This window comes from Poecilia latipinna, unplaced genomic scaffold (genome assembly GCF_001443285.1).
Source record: "Poecilia latipinna isolate Pla-1442-1.1 unplaced genomic scaffold, P_latipinna-1.0 Scaffold1110, whole genome shotgun sequence".
NCBI lineage: Eukaryota > Metazoa > Chordata > Actinopteri > Cyprinodontiformes > Poeciliidae > Poecilia > Poecilia latipinna.
In genome coordinates this window covers 79,732-92,020 of record NW_015113726.1, presented here as the reverse complement: position 1 = coordinate 92,020, position 12,289 = coordinate 79,732, and the positions used below count along the sequence as shown (strand labels likewise).

At 35.9% G+C, this 12,289-nt stretch overlaps 1 protein-coding gene across 2 annotated transcripts; it reads right to left on the bottom strand.

Moving 5' to 3' along the window:
- Positions 1-7,922: 7,922 nt before the first annotated feature.
- On the bottom strand, positions 7,923-11,311 carry LOC106959696 (Golgi-associated plant pathogenesis-related protein 1-like). 2 transcript variants are annotated; one of them, XM_015052439.1, is made up of 7 exons: positions 11,195-11,311; positions 10,860-11,005; positions 10,683-10,709; positions 9,626-9,835; positions 9,335-9,412; positions 8,744-8,900; positions 7,923-8,143 (listed from the first exon to the last, which is right to left on the bottom strand). In XM_015052439.1, the coding sequence occupies exons 3-6, from the start codon at positions 10,687-10,689 to the stop codon at positions 8,746-8,748; spliced, it is 450 nt and encodes a 149-aa protein (XP_014907925.1). In that variant the 5' UTR covers positions 10,690-10,709; positions 10,860-11,005; positions 11,195-11,311; the 3' UTR covers positions 7,923-8,143; positions 8,744-8,745. The 2 variants fall into 2 exon arrangements, with proteins under 2 accessions (XP_014907925.1, XP_014907926.1); XM_015052440.1 differs by lacking the exons at positions 10,860-11,005; positions 11,195-11,311 and adding an exon at positions 10,811-10,829.
- Between the last annotated feature and the right edge of the window lie 978 nt (positions 11,312-12,289).

Below are 12,289 nucleotides of genomic sequence, written 5' to 3'. Positions count from 1 at the left end.
TAAAATAATGGTCAGTGCAAAGTAGCCTACAAAGTCTTTGATGGGGGGCAGTGAGGGACCTGGATAAAGGTTAGAGGGGCGCTGGCCCAAAAAAGGTTGAGAAACACTGATTTACACTGTTGTAAGGTCATCTACAAAGGCCCTCGCTGTTAATTCTGTGTTATAGCTGTTACAGAGAAGATGAGTCAAAATTTAAACAAATGAGCAACTAGTTTCCCTCTAGCTTTTGGATGTGTGCTGAAATCTGTCCATACTAAGACATTTGAGAGGGACAATCACTAGTCAGTATGGGTGGAAAGCCAATGCAAACCATCTGGATTCCAAACTTGGTTGACTGACACTACTGTTTGGACTCAGCATGCAAATTAAACACCTGCACATTATAAGAGGTGGATTGTAAAATTAACTGGAAATATCAAGTTTCATGTTACAAATGTTATAACACTTACCAGATAATCTCACTGCATTTTCCTATGAAATCTTTACTTATGTTATGTTAGTGGGAGTCTCTGGAAATGGTGGACTTTCTTAATGATCTCTGTTCCTTTTGCTTGCTTGCAGTCTATATCCTTTGAGCAGAACCTAATCAATTATTCATCGATCTCTTTCTTTGGGGAGGATGTGTTGGTGTGTGGTTTAGGCTTACAGTGTCACTTTGAATCAGGTCAGCAGGAAATTAATCAGAGGAAAATTCTCTCTGAGAGGCAAAATATCTGCTTCCAATACAGTCAGCTAATTTCCCTTTTTGAATCTAAGTACAGTGTTATGTTGTGACGATAGAGCATGTCCAGTGTAGTCTGTCTGCAGTGTGAAACTGCATTGATCTACTGCAAGCTATACTTCTCATGATTCAGCATCTTTCAGGGCACTGCAGCATTCAGCATCCCACTCTAACAACATAAAATAAATATTACAAAAGAGGGTTGGACAAACATTGAGGTCATAATGCTTTCACAAGATGATGCATGAATTTTTCTGAATATGTAATATGGCTACTTTGAAAAAACACAACTGTCAAAAAGAAGAGAAACTTAAAATGAGTAGACAATTGTATGAAGCTGCAAGAAGCTTTTTCTTAGTACTTTTGTGAAGTCTGTTGGACAAATTAGAATTCTTTTTACCTTGTTCTTAGCTATTATAAGAATTTGATATAAAAGTCAAGTCTAATATCACCATACAACATGATGAAATTTTGCCAACATGGTACACATTGAAGAACACAGACTAATTTAATTTAATGTGAATAGTTCTTGGTAAAAATTATTTGAAAGATTGAGTTCATCCATCGATTGTATATAACCTGCCTGCAGGGCCACGCCCAAGGTGGGAGCTTGTGCCTTTCTCCAATGCTCAATTGGCAAAAGGCAGGATGGACAGATTTTCAGACAACCTCATGTTGCAATATCTGGAGAGAATCCACACATGCACCAGGACAATATGGAATCTCTATCTAGAAAGACTCCATGTCAGGATTTGAAACCAGAGCCTTCTTGCTTAAAGTGCTACCAACTGCTCCACCACGCCACCCAGGATTCAGTTCAGAATTATGTCTTTATGTACTGCCAAAATACATAGTTATCTCCAGGTATTACAAGACAAGTAGGTTAAAATTAATATCCATCCATTTGGTGTCAGATTGCAGGGAGCCTAAGCAGGGAGATCCAGACTCACCACAGACCCCATTAGGGTTAGTTGGGTTAGGGTCTGATTAAGCCAATAGGACCACACCATACGCAAAGAGCAGATACAAGGTCATAAGATAAGGCCACCAAGCAGATCCCTTCAATACCTCGGCTGTACCTAGAAATTCTGTCTATAAAAGTTCTGAACAGAATCCACGACAAATGGCAACTTTGGTGGAGTCCAATTCATAACTGTTCATTTTTAATTTTTTAAAATTTTCTTAATTGTTAATATTTGTGGCAGTATATTAACCACCAAAGAATATTGTAAAAAAATATTATAGGAAAACATGAACAATACTATGTACAGTCAAACTTTTCCAACAGGATGAATCTGAATTAAACTTCAACAGGGCTAGTCCACTGTTCTATAAAGAATCTGGACCATACTGGGTCATCACAGGGTAACTGTGACTCAGTGGGTGGAGGAGTTGTCTTACCATCAGAAGGTTGTTGGTTTGATTCCACCTTCTCCCTGACAACATGTTGAGAAAGCATTAACCCTAAGTTGCCTGCTGATGTGTGAGTGAGAGCAATTGGGTGAATGTGGCTGCAGTCTAAAACACTATAAGGGGTCAGTGTGACTAAAAGCTACAATTTCACCATCTCTTGTTCCACATCTAAAATACTTTGACTATTCAAACCTGGTCTAGATTATTCTACTGAACAGAAATTCAGCATTCTGTCACAACTTGTGAATCTGTAGCATGGATAGTATTTTATCGTCAACCGAATGTATCGTTTTACTGCTAGTCATAGTCCTAGACTGCATGTTGTTCTTTAAACTGTTTCCAATTACATTAAACACCATTATACTGGCAATTTTCTAATAATGAACAAAAGTAATGAACAAAAATGAACAAAGTGACCAAAGTATAAGGTCCAGTTATATCCAGTAGGTACTGTGGGTATTAAGCTGGTCGAGCACACAGAGATGGGACCAGCTGGTCTAATGTCAGTAATGAGAACCGCTGACTCACCGCATCCGGAATAAACCGGTCTGACTAATGCTTTCAGACCAGAACTCACTCAAGCCACACATGGGACCCCAGTAAAGACACGTTAGGACAATGTGTTTTGTCTAAATGCTGGTCACACCCTGGGAGCTTCATAAAACTCCACAAGAAACACAGCAACTTATCTGGAGAAAAGCAAAGTGTAATCTTTAAAGAAGCATAACTCTGAGAGCCCAGAGTTCATAATAATATTTTTATTTAGAAACAGTCAAACCAGAATAATTAAACATGATGATCACTACAAGACAAAAACTGATCTTATGACCTTCTAGGTAGAAGGCTGAAAAATTGCCAAAGGCTAATTTTAATGATGGGCTGTAGACTGTGCCAAATATTTATTACAGAGTAAGTAGGTGGAGAAACTGTCAAACCTTGATTTCTACCTGATTTAAGTTAGAGAATAAATGAACAGTGAAAGCAGCTATTGAAAGCTATTGCTTTGTGCAAATTTTTAGGTACAATACCAGGACATCCTCCTGAGACTTGAATTCATGTTATTGGACTCAAAGACCAGAGTGCTAACCCTTACACCATAGAAGTCACTTTGCATGTACCAGATCACACTCGTGAAACTGTCTACTGGACCTACAACACATAACTGATAAAAAAATGTTTCTGTCTAGTTTCAAACCAGAGATCTTTTTCATGTTAGGTAGACATCATAATCACTACACTACAGAATCTGATCTTCCATGAGTGGTTGAGTTAAACCTCAGGCTTTATTTCACTTGAGCGTCTTGAAAATTTCTCTTAATAGATTCTCTCCCATCTGAATGGACAAAAATGTCAATGTGCAGAAGAGATGTATCCTGAAAGACTTGCATCTTTATCGACAGTTAGGTTTGCCTCTACAGAATATTGACTCAGGGTGTTTGAATACAAATGCATGCCACTTTTGAGATCTATATTTGTAAAGAGAATAAAAGCTATGTTTATATTTTCTTCCACATCACAAATATCCACTATTTTGTGTCAGTCTTTCACATAATATTCCAACAACATATACAGAAGTTCAAAGAAAATTGAGTGAAGAAAAAGTTAAGGGGAGTAGTTGTATTTCTACAGCCTAGAGGAATGAGGACTGATTGTATGAAAAGCAGCATTGATGTCTAACATGGTTATCACAAAACGAATGTAGCCATTCAGGTCCATGAAACTTTACCTGCTGCTGTGAAAGCGGTACAGACATGTCAGTAAATCAAAGACACCAGGATAGAAAAGTGAAAAAGAACACAAAGCATAAAAGAGTATAAGTATAATAAAATAGTTCTTTATGCTGGAAGGATCCACTGATCTGAACAATCCTGCTGGACATTATAAGAACCTTCAATATCTCGTACAGGTGCTGGAACAAAGTAAAAGCCACAGCATACTTGGACCACACCCACCACAACCTGTTGACTCAGTTTGTTCTTTCATGTTGTTGTGGAGGCAAAGACCACAACTAATGCATAAAACAATCAACTTTCCTCAGTGAGTGGATGTGGCTAAGCTCTGGCATCCTATTCCATTTTATATCCATGTATTAAAATAATGAACTACTATATTTATCATTACAGTCAAGCAGTAATACATGAAGATAGAACATGTAGATTTCATAAAAATATGTAAAATGTAACTATGGTATAGTATTAAAAAACAAAACAAATAATTATTTTGCATCCTATTTCAATTTATTTTAGTTTTGATCTACATTTGGACCTTTCAGCTCTGGATTTTGACTCTTGATCAAATCACCACTTGTCACAGCAGGTAACATCGGCTCTGTTTTGTGCCACAAATGCAGAGATGCCAAAAATACAAATGTATAATCAGTTTAATTCACCATCTTGGTGACACGCAAACAAGAAATTTGGCTACACTTTAATTTTAACAAAATACATTTTAAACATAAATATAAATAAATAAAAATAAAAACGTTTTTGTAAATATGTGAATATACAATGTTTTTACAAAACAAGAAGACAAGGTTAAATCAGTGCAAAAATGCATGGTATGGATCTGGGCACTTTGCTTTGAAAGTAAAAGTCAAAACAGTTTGTGTCCAGGATGTGAGGGGTCTGCAGAGATTTTAACTCTTTTTCTGAACCCAGTACAAGTCGTGAGTGGAGGGAAGGTCAAACCTGATGGTCCGCTCTGCGGACCTAACTGTTCATTGCAGTTCTTCTTGAGCTGCTGGAGGAATCACTGCTTCTGCTGGGCTTTATTCCAAACAGAGTCTGTATGAGGGCCAGCTCAGAACCAGAGAAAATGTACAACCCAAAGACCAGTCACTTCTGGTTCAGGAGTAAATAGTAATTTTATTGTCCACGTCAACTTTATTATAAGAGTCCTTTATGAACATTCCTGAGAAAAACATAAAGGTATTTCTTAGGACACAAACAAAGTGAAATTAAACACAAAATTCAAATCTACTGCTTACATAGCTTACAAACATTATGAAAAGGCATGAGAAAAATTCTCACCACACAAACTTTTTCAACCCTATCATAAGTTAAAATATACTGAAAAATAAGTGCAACAATAACAGACTATCAATTTAAATTTACTATTGACCTGATCAAATTTAAACATTCCATCAGGTCATTAGTAAATAATTCTCTAATAGAGAGCTTTTAAGATTTTTTTCAAATTTACATGATCAACCATCAATGTAATTTCAGAAGGCAACAAAATTGCTCTATAAAAAGTCTGTTTTTTGACCAGAGACAGACCGCAGTACCAGGCAATGACACAAAACATTACAACAGTCAATGAAACTTCACAAAATCAATTAACATGACCTTAGTATGCAGTGTTTCTCTTTAAAAAAAAACACAAAAAACTAAACAAATAAAAAAAAAAAACAGAATAATCTCAGACCTTCACACACTGTACCACAGAAATGAGTCACTGGGTGGCGCTGTTTTCCCACTTTAGTAAAGAGAGACGGTTTTTCCTTCCTCTTATCAGACACTGCTGTTTACCAGCAGGGTGTCTTCAGATAAAACAGATTACTCAGCGCAAATATAGTCTCCAGCAATACGGTAACACTGCATTAGCTGACCCAAACAGAGCACTGCAAATTCATGGCAAACAATTCTCAAGATTTTTATAAATATGACGTAATTTTTGTAATTATGTCATATTTTTTGGTCAGGGGAGCGCTACAGCATCAATGCCTTTAGAAATCAGTAAATTGAAACAGTGTTGCCAAACAATCAAATATGAATGAATTTAGGTAAGTCAAAGATAATTTGATTTGGAAAGTGAAAAATAATGGAGCAAATACAAATAATGACAGTAATATTAAGATATATACTAAATGAGTATATGAAAGCAAAATTCAGAGTGTTATGTTGGATCATAAAACATCCTGGAAGCCTTGCTTTAGTCATGCAAAAGCAAAAATAACAAGGAGTTTTGCAGTGCTGGGGAAAAAAAAGTACATGATAAACCAGGAATTCGAAAAGATACTACATTGTTCAACTGTCACATCATGCTTATATTATTATGTGTAGATTTTGGGGAAACACATGGAAATGTAATTTACAGCAACTATGCACATTAAAATAAAAAGCAATAAGGATAATTCATAAAATGTTCCATCTGGAGCACAGAAACTTATTTTATTAAAGATGAACAAGATGAAATGTATGGAACTTGTCAAACACAAAACTGCTCAAACAATGTACAGAGCAGGAAATAATTACTAGAAAATATGTAAAGAATATTCTTGGAAAAAAGGGAATAATGAGGTAAGAGGATAAACAGATTTTAGAAAACAAAAAGCACAAACAAAATGTGCAAAACAGTCAGACTGAAACTGAGGAATAGAACTATGGATGGTGATTTGAAGTGCGGTGTGAACACAAATCAGGTAAAAAAATAAAAAATAAATAAAAACAACGCTATTATAAAAGCACATGGATGTAACAGAGTATATGATGGATAATGAAGGAAGAAAGTATGTTGTGATGGCTAACTGTGACCTTGAGGACAAATTATATATACATATTTATAATGTGTAAAAGATTTGAATCCACATGCAAACTGATTAAGAATTTAATAAGCAGTGGCTTTTCCTCATTCTTTTTGAACTGAAATGAACGTTTTATGGAGATCCTGGAGGTAGGAGTTCATGCTGTCACTGGTAGATTGTTGGTTCAAATCCCTCAGACTGGTTCATGTCTGGCGTTACATCTTTGGTAAAGAGAGACGTAACGCCTGGCTGCTGGCGCCAGTGCATGCATACATCAGGCTGCTCCAGCGGCAACAGTCCAGTAGCTCACCACTACCACTACATTCACACACATTCAATGTGTGAATGTGTGTGTAAACATAGTGTGAATGTGTGTGTAAATAGGTGAATAACTGAATATAGTCTGAATTTGACTAGGGTTCTCTGAACTTTATGGAACGCTACTCAAATAGAGACCATTTACACTTTTATTCTTTAAGTTTAATTTTTACTTTTATTATGTTGCTGTTGAGATTTTTGGTTTAGATGTTGAAAGCAATCTTCACCTTAATAAGGATTTCTTGTTTGATTTCACTAAATATTTTCCATTTATTATTTTTTTTTACAATTGTTTTTAATGTATTTGGTTTTGTTGTGGAATTTGCCCAACAGTTTCAGAGATCTGAATGATTCTTGTTAGGAGTATTTTGAGGCACATTGATATTCTCTTACTGTTTTGTGACTGCATTGAGAATTTATTTTCTTCCTTCTTTGTTTTTCTTTTCTTTTGGTTTAATTTTTTAAGATTTTTTTGGTAATTTTTATGTATATTGTAGCAGGAACTTTTATTAGTTACACTGGCTTAAATTTGTTTTATTTCTTCTTGCTTTTGAGTCAAAGTAATGTGAAACCGAACAGGAAGTGACTTGGTCCTCCAGGCTTATGGACTGGAGGAGATGTGCTTCACATTGGGCTCCAATAGGGACAGACTTTCAATCTGTAGGACAGTAGTTTGGTAGCACTATTTACTTTATTTTAAAGCAAACCTTTATGTCCGTAGAGCCAGGAGGTGAATTGTCTGTAGGTTTCCAAAATAATCAAATCAGTATGACAACCTGCTTGATAGAATTCAGAAAAAAATGGCTCCACAAACTCACCATGTGTTTCCTCTTTTAGGTTACAAAACTCAACAACCTTATTTATTTCAGAAGAGTAAATAATATGCAAACTAATGTGCATGGTAGTATGCATGGTCATGCTTTACAAATGAAATTGCACTAGACATTTCCAGGAAAAGATTTATTTGAAGCTTTGTTCATTTTGCCCAGATCACTAATTACACTATTCTGTATGTCATAATTAAAAAGAAAGAAAGAAAAAAAGACTCTCCCCTTCCCATCACCAGAAGTATCCAATTTCTTTTCCCCTCAGCTGACTTCCTCTCACTGGAGGTGTAACCTGCAGCAGTCCGTCCTCTGCTGGCAGCTCGCTGCACAGCTTTTATTCTGCAACAAGACAGGAAATACTGGTAAAGATTGAGTCAGGAAATATGTAAACATATTAAATATGCAGATAGAAAAGAATGTCTTGTCATTTTTATGAAGCCCTAGATTATTAAAATACAGAGTTCATAAAGACTTTTGTAGCTGCAGAAATGTCTGGACTGGACCGTCTCCAGTTGGTTGGAAAAAATCTTTCAGAAGATGGAACTGAGTTGAGTTGCAATACAGCTGCCAAGCTAAGGTTGCTGCCCATCCTGTTTAGCTCCTGAACAGAATCATGTTGCTGTGGATGTTTGACATGTGCTAAATGTCCTGTGTGTGTCTGTGAGCCTGCATGGTGGAATAATTTCCTTTCTCTTGTTATCTATACAAATGTCTATTCTTACTAATGGGACTGCTTGCTACTTGTGACAAGTGTGTCCACATTGTATTGTTAGATTTTATTATTTATTTCTGTATATGTCTGCATAGTTTGATTGTATGGATAGCATGTGAAACAAAATAATAAAGCTTGAAAGCTCAATCTATAGGAGAGTAGTTCTATTCTGTTTACAAAGTAAAGAAGTTTTGCTAGAAGGAAATGAAATGTGTTCTAATGGTTACCTTTAGCTTTTTGGAAGAACGTTGTTTTCATAGTAACCTTTGTTCGTTATGTTCCCACCTGGGCGGTATTGCCCAATCACAAAGACAGTGTGACCATCAGTGGCCAAGCCAACACCAAGCTCCGTGGTGCTTTTCCAAACCACCTGGGTAAAATGTCCTGCAGGAAGACAGACAGAAGTCCAATCAGACTGCAGTGTTAAACTCTCTGTTGAGCATTCCACCATGTTGAAGAAGATGGTCGTCTGCTGCCTCTTCAAGCTCTAATGACAGGACAATGACCATCTGCAGCATCTTTTCAGGATTGCCAGTATAAACATATTTCTTCTAAAGTATGATTTCATTTTCACTAAGCAATTTTTCAAAGGGAAATCAGAAATGCTAAACTAAGTACATTTTTTCACTTTATGTTTGGCTCTGAGACAACAGGACAAATAATAATATATGCAAACAACCATGACAGTTCCAATGTGATCTGGAGGATAAAGGTCGATTTGGGATGATGAAGGTGTTGTTATTGTGTAAATTTTTCTCATACATGTTTTTAATACATCTGTGTTTCAGTTAGAAGTTGTTAGGTGTGTAGTGCTTTACCAGTTTTTGGTTGCTGTCCAGGTTTGCTGAAGTTATAATCCTTGATTTCACTGTACCAAGCATCTACAGCTTGGCTTCCTGAATCATTAGAATAAATAGGTGAGAATGCAAAAAACAGATTGGGACGCTAAAGGTTGTTACATGATAACTTCTCCTTTTAGTAACCAAACATTAAGCAGACAACAGTCACCTCTTTATTTTCTATATACATTTTTTTGTAACTGTGATCATAATGCATTACTTTGAAATCAAAGCCAGTAAATAAAGATGTAATAGAAAAGGAGAAGGCACCTTCTGGTGTAACTTTCTGTGAATTGAATGAATAGAAGACATTTTCTCCATCTTCAGTATCACTGTGTCCCAACAGCTTGCTCTCCAGAAGATGGTCAGCCCATTTCTGTGCTTCAGCGTTCAGCTCGCTGTTGTAGGTCAGTTTTGGAGCACCATGCTGAGCCCTGTAGGCATTATGTGCGTCCAGGAACTCTTTCTTAAAGACTTCATCTAAAACAACAATAAAAAACTTATGAGCCAGAGCAAATCCAGAGAAAAAAGGTTTCAATGGTAAAACCAGTCCATTGAATTGCACATAACATCTTAACATCTTGGCACCATTATTTTGGTTTGTGGAGATCATGTTGATGATTTCTGCTCTAAATGAGCCTGAAGATTTCATTTTCCATGCATCACAAATCTATACTGTAAAAGAAAAAGTCTCTAATTTAAGGTTAAAAAAACAGCAGCTGTGGTTGCTGGAAATGTATTGTATTCATACAGTTAAACCCATATTTCTGGCAACAAATTTATATGGGTTTTACTGTAAATTGGTATCTTACTGTAAATTAGAGATTTCTTTTACAGTGCAGACTTCCTGAAAACCTTGATGAAAATTATCAGGTGGAATTCTCATTCTTGTCCTTTGCTGTCTGTCTACGGTAATTAAACAGGCAAAAACACTTTGATGGAACCGTCCTGTATTCTGCTTGGTGACTATAAATTATTAGGAAAATGCAACAGAGCTTGCAAAAACAATCATTTTAAACAATTTTTTTCTTTCAACCTCCGTCTCTCTTAATAAACCCACTGTCATTTGGAGAATGACAGAGAAAGCCTTTATTGCATTTCAAGTTTTTATCTTATGCATTAATTTAGATATCTATCTATTTCCTTTTCTTGCTTTTCAGAGTATTAGCTTTAATTCATTGAACATGGACCAAACTGCATTCCCATAATCTGTACTGTATGTTTATATATTCACTTTATTGTGTCTGAATCTTTCAGTCATTGCACTTCTGCTGTCAATAATTTCTCTTAGAGGACAATAAAATTCTTGGAAAAAGATTACACTTACCTGCCATTGTTTGTCTGTCAATACAGTCTGAAAAGGAATGAAAGCAAGTTTAAAAGAATTAACAACAATTAAATAAAGCTTAGAAATTCATTAAGCTAATTTATATGAGAAACTTCCTACAGACTTACAAGACTAAGACGTATATCCCCTCTAACTGCACTCTTCTCCAGAACTCACCTGCTTCAGGACACCAGGACTCTGGGTTGTTATCCAGTGAGGATGAAATTCATCTCTCTGTGTCGAAGCTGCTATTTATGCACACAGGCTGCAAGTGGGAGGAGAGCAGCGCACCGCTCTTCCTGTACATTTACATATCTGGTTCGCTGGAAGGTAACCAAACATCGGATCAAACATTCTTTCCCTGTTACTGTACTTCTTTTGGGCTGGTGCTTATGTGGGAATGAGAGTAATGCTAATAAGATATTAATGTTGCAGTACAAGAGCTGCTGTAAGGACCAAAGCGAAAATGATGAAAGACGTCTTAGTATGACAAAAAAGAAATTCTTCTTTACCGTCTCTGAACTCCACAGATGCTTCAGGTCTTAAAAAGCACAACATGAATTTAACACAAATAAGCAAAAACATAGCAAAATAATCTGAATGTTGTTACTTCATCATAAAAAAAACTTTTCTTACACATTCTTAACACTGGCAGACGCTTAACCACAAATTCAGGAAACCAGAGTGTGTGTGGCTTCAGGAGGAGGGTAGTATCCAGGGGAAAGCTTCCTGCCTCTGTTTTCTATACAGACCTGTTTGTCTCAACTTTTAGAAGTAAAGAAAGAAGGATTTGATACTTGTTAAACTCATTTATTCTCTATGTAGTGATCCATGTAAACATTCAAAACAACTTCAAATTAACACATTTAGAAATGAAAGTTATTATTTTTAATTATGTATTGGTCCTCCATAATTAATGAAAAATGATGTTGGATTATTATGTTCTACTTTTGGGATGTACAGTTTTCTTGTTGCTCTGTTTAATTTCTGTTCATGATCTTTCTTGAAATCATCTGTGTTGTCTCGTTCCTTTGCTTCTTCATTGCATTAATCACTGTCTGCAGTATTTCTTCTGTGCTCCAATATCTCTGACTCAGTTGTCTTTATGTGACCACAATTTAAGTAACCTACTTTGACTTTAAGTCATCATTATTGGTAAAATAATATATAACCTATGCTATTTTTTCAGTAGTTCACAGATCCAAGGATTATAGCATTTTTGTAGACTAAATGCTAGGAAATTAAGTCAGTTGAAGAAACCAAACCAAATTCCAAATAGAGGAATATTTTTAGTTTTGGATAAACCTTACAATTATTTATTTTTACTGCCAGTCATGTGACACTCATGCAGGTGACTCAGTGGTACAGCCCTTTGTGTGCCGAGTCTTAGATCCTTTCTGTGGAATTGCATCTTCCAAAAATAGTCCTTCTCACATTCTTTTATTTGCTACAGTAAAATGCAACACACCAAACTGGTTTTGATAAGAGCTGTTGCAAGAGAAAATAAAACACTGGCAACAACTGTCATGGTTCATGTTCAAAAGACAAGTCAAAACAAGCATTCATTCACAAAACACAAAGCTTGGCTGAAGGTTTTTAGATCCCAG

Bases quoted from the DNA above. Each gene is read 5' to 3' on its own strand.
- LOC106959696 (XM_015052439.1), bottom strand. The intron at 9,413-9,625 runs GTGCCTTCTCCT...CTAATGATTCAG, and splicing joins ACAGAAAGTTACACCAGAAG to GAAGCCAAGCTGTAGATGCT. The intron at 8,901-9,334 runs GTAAAGCACTAC...GTCTTCCTGCAG, and splicing joins TGGACAGCAACCAAAAACTG to GACATTTTACCCAGGTGGTT.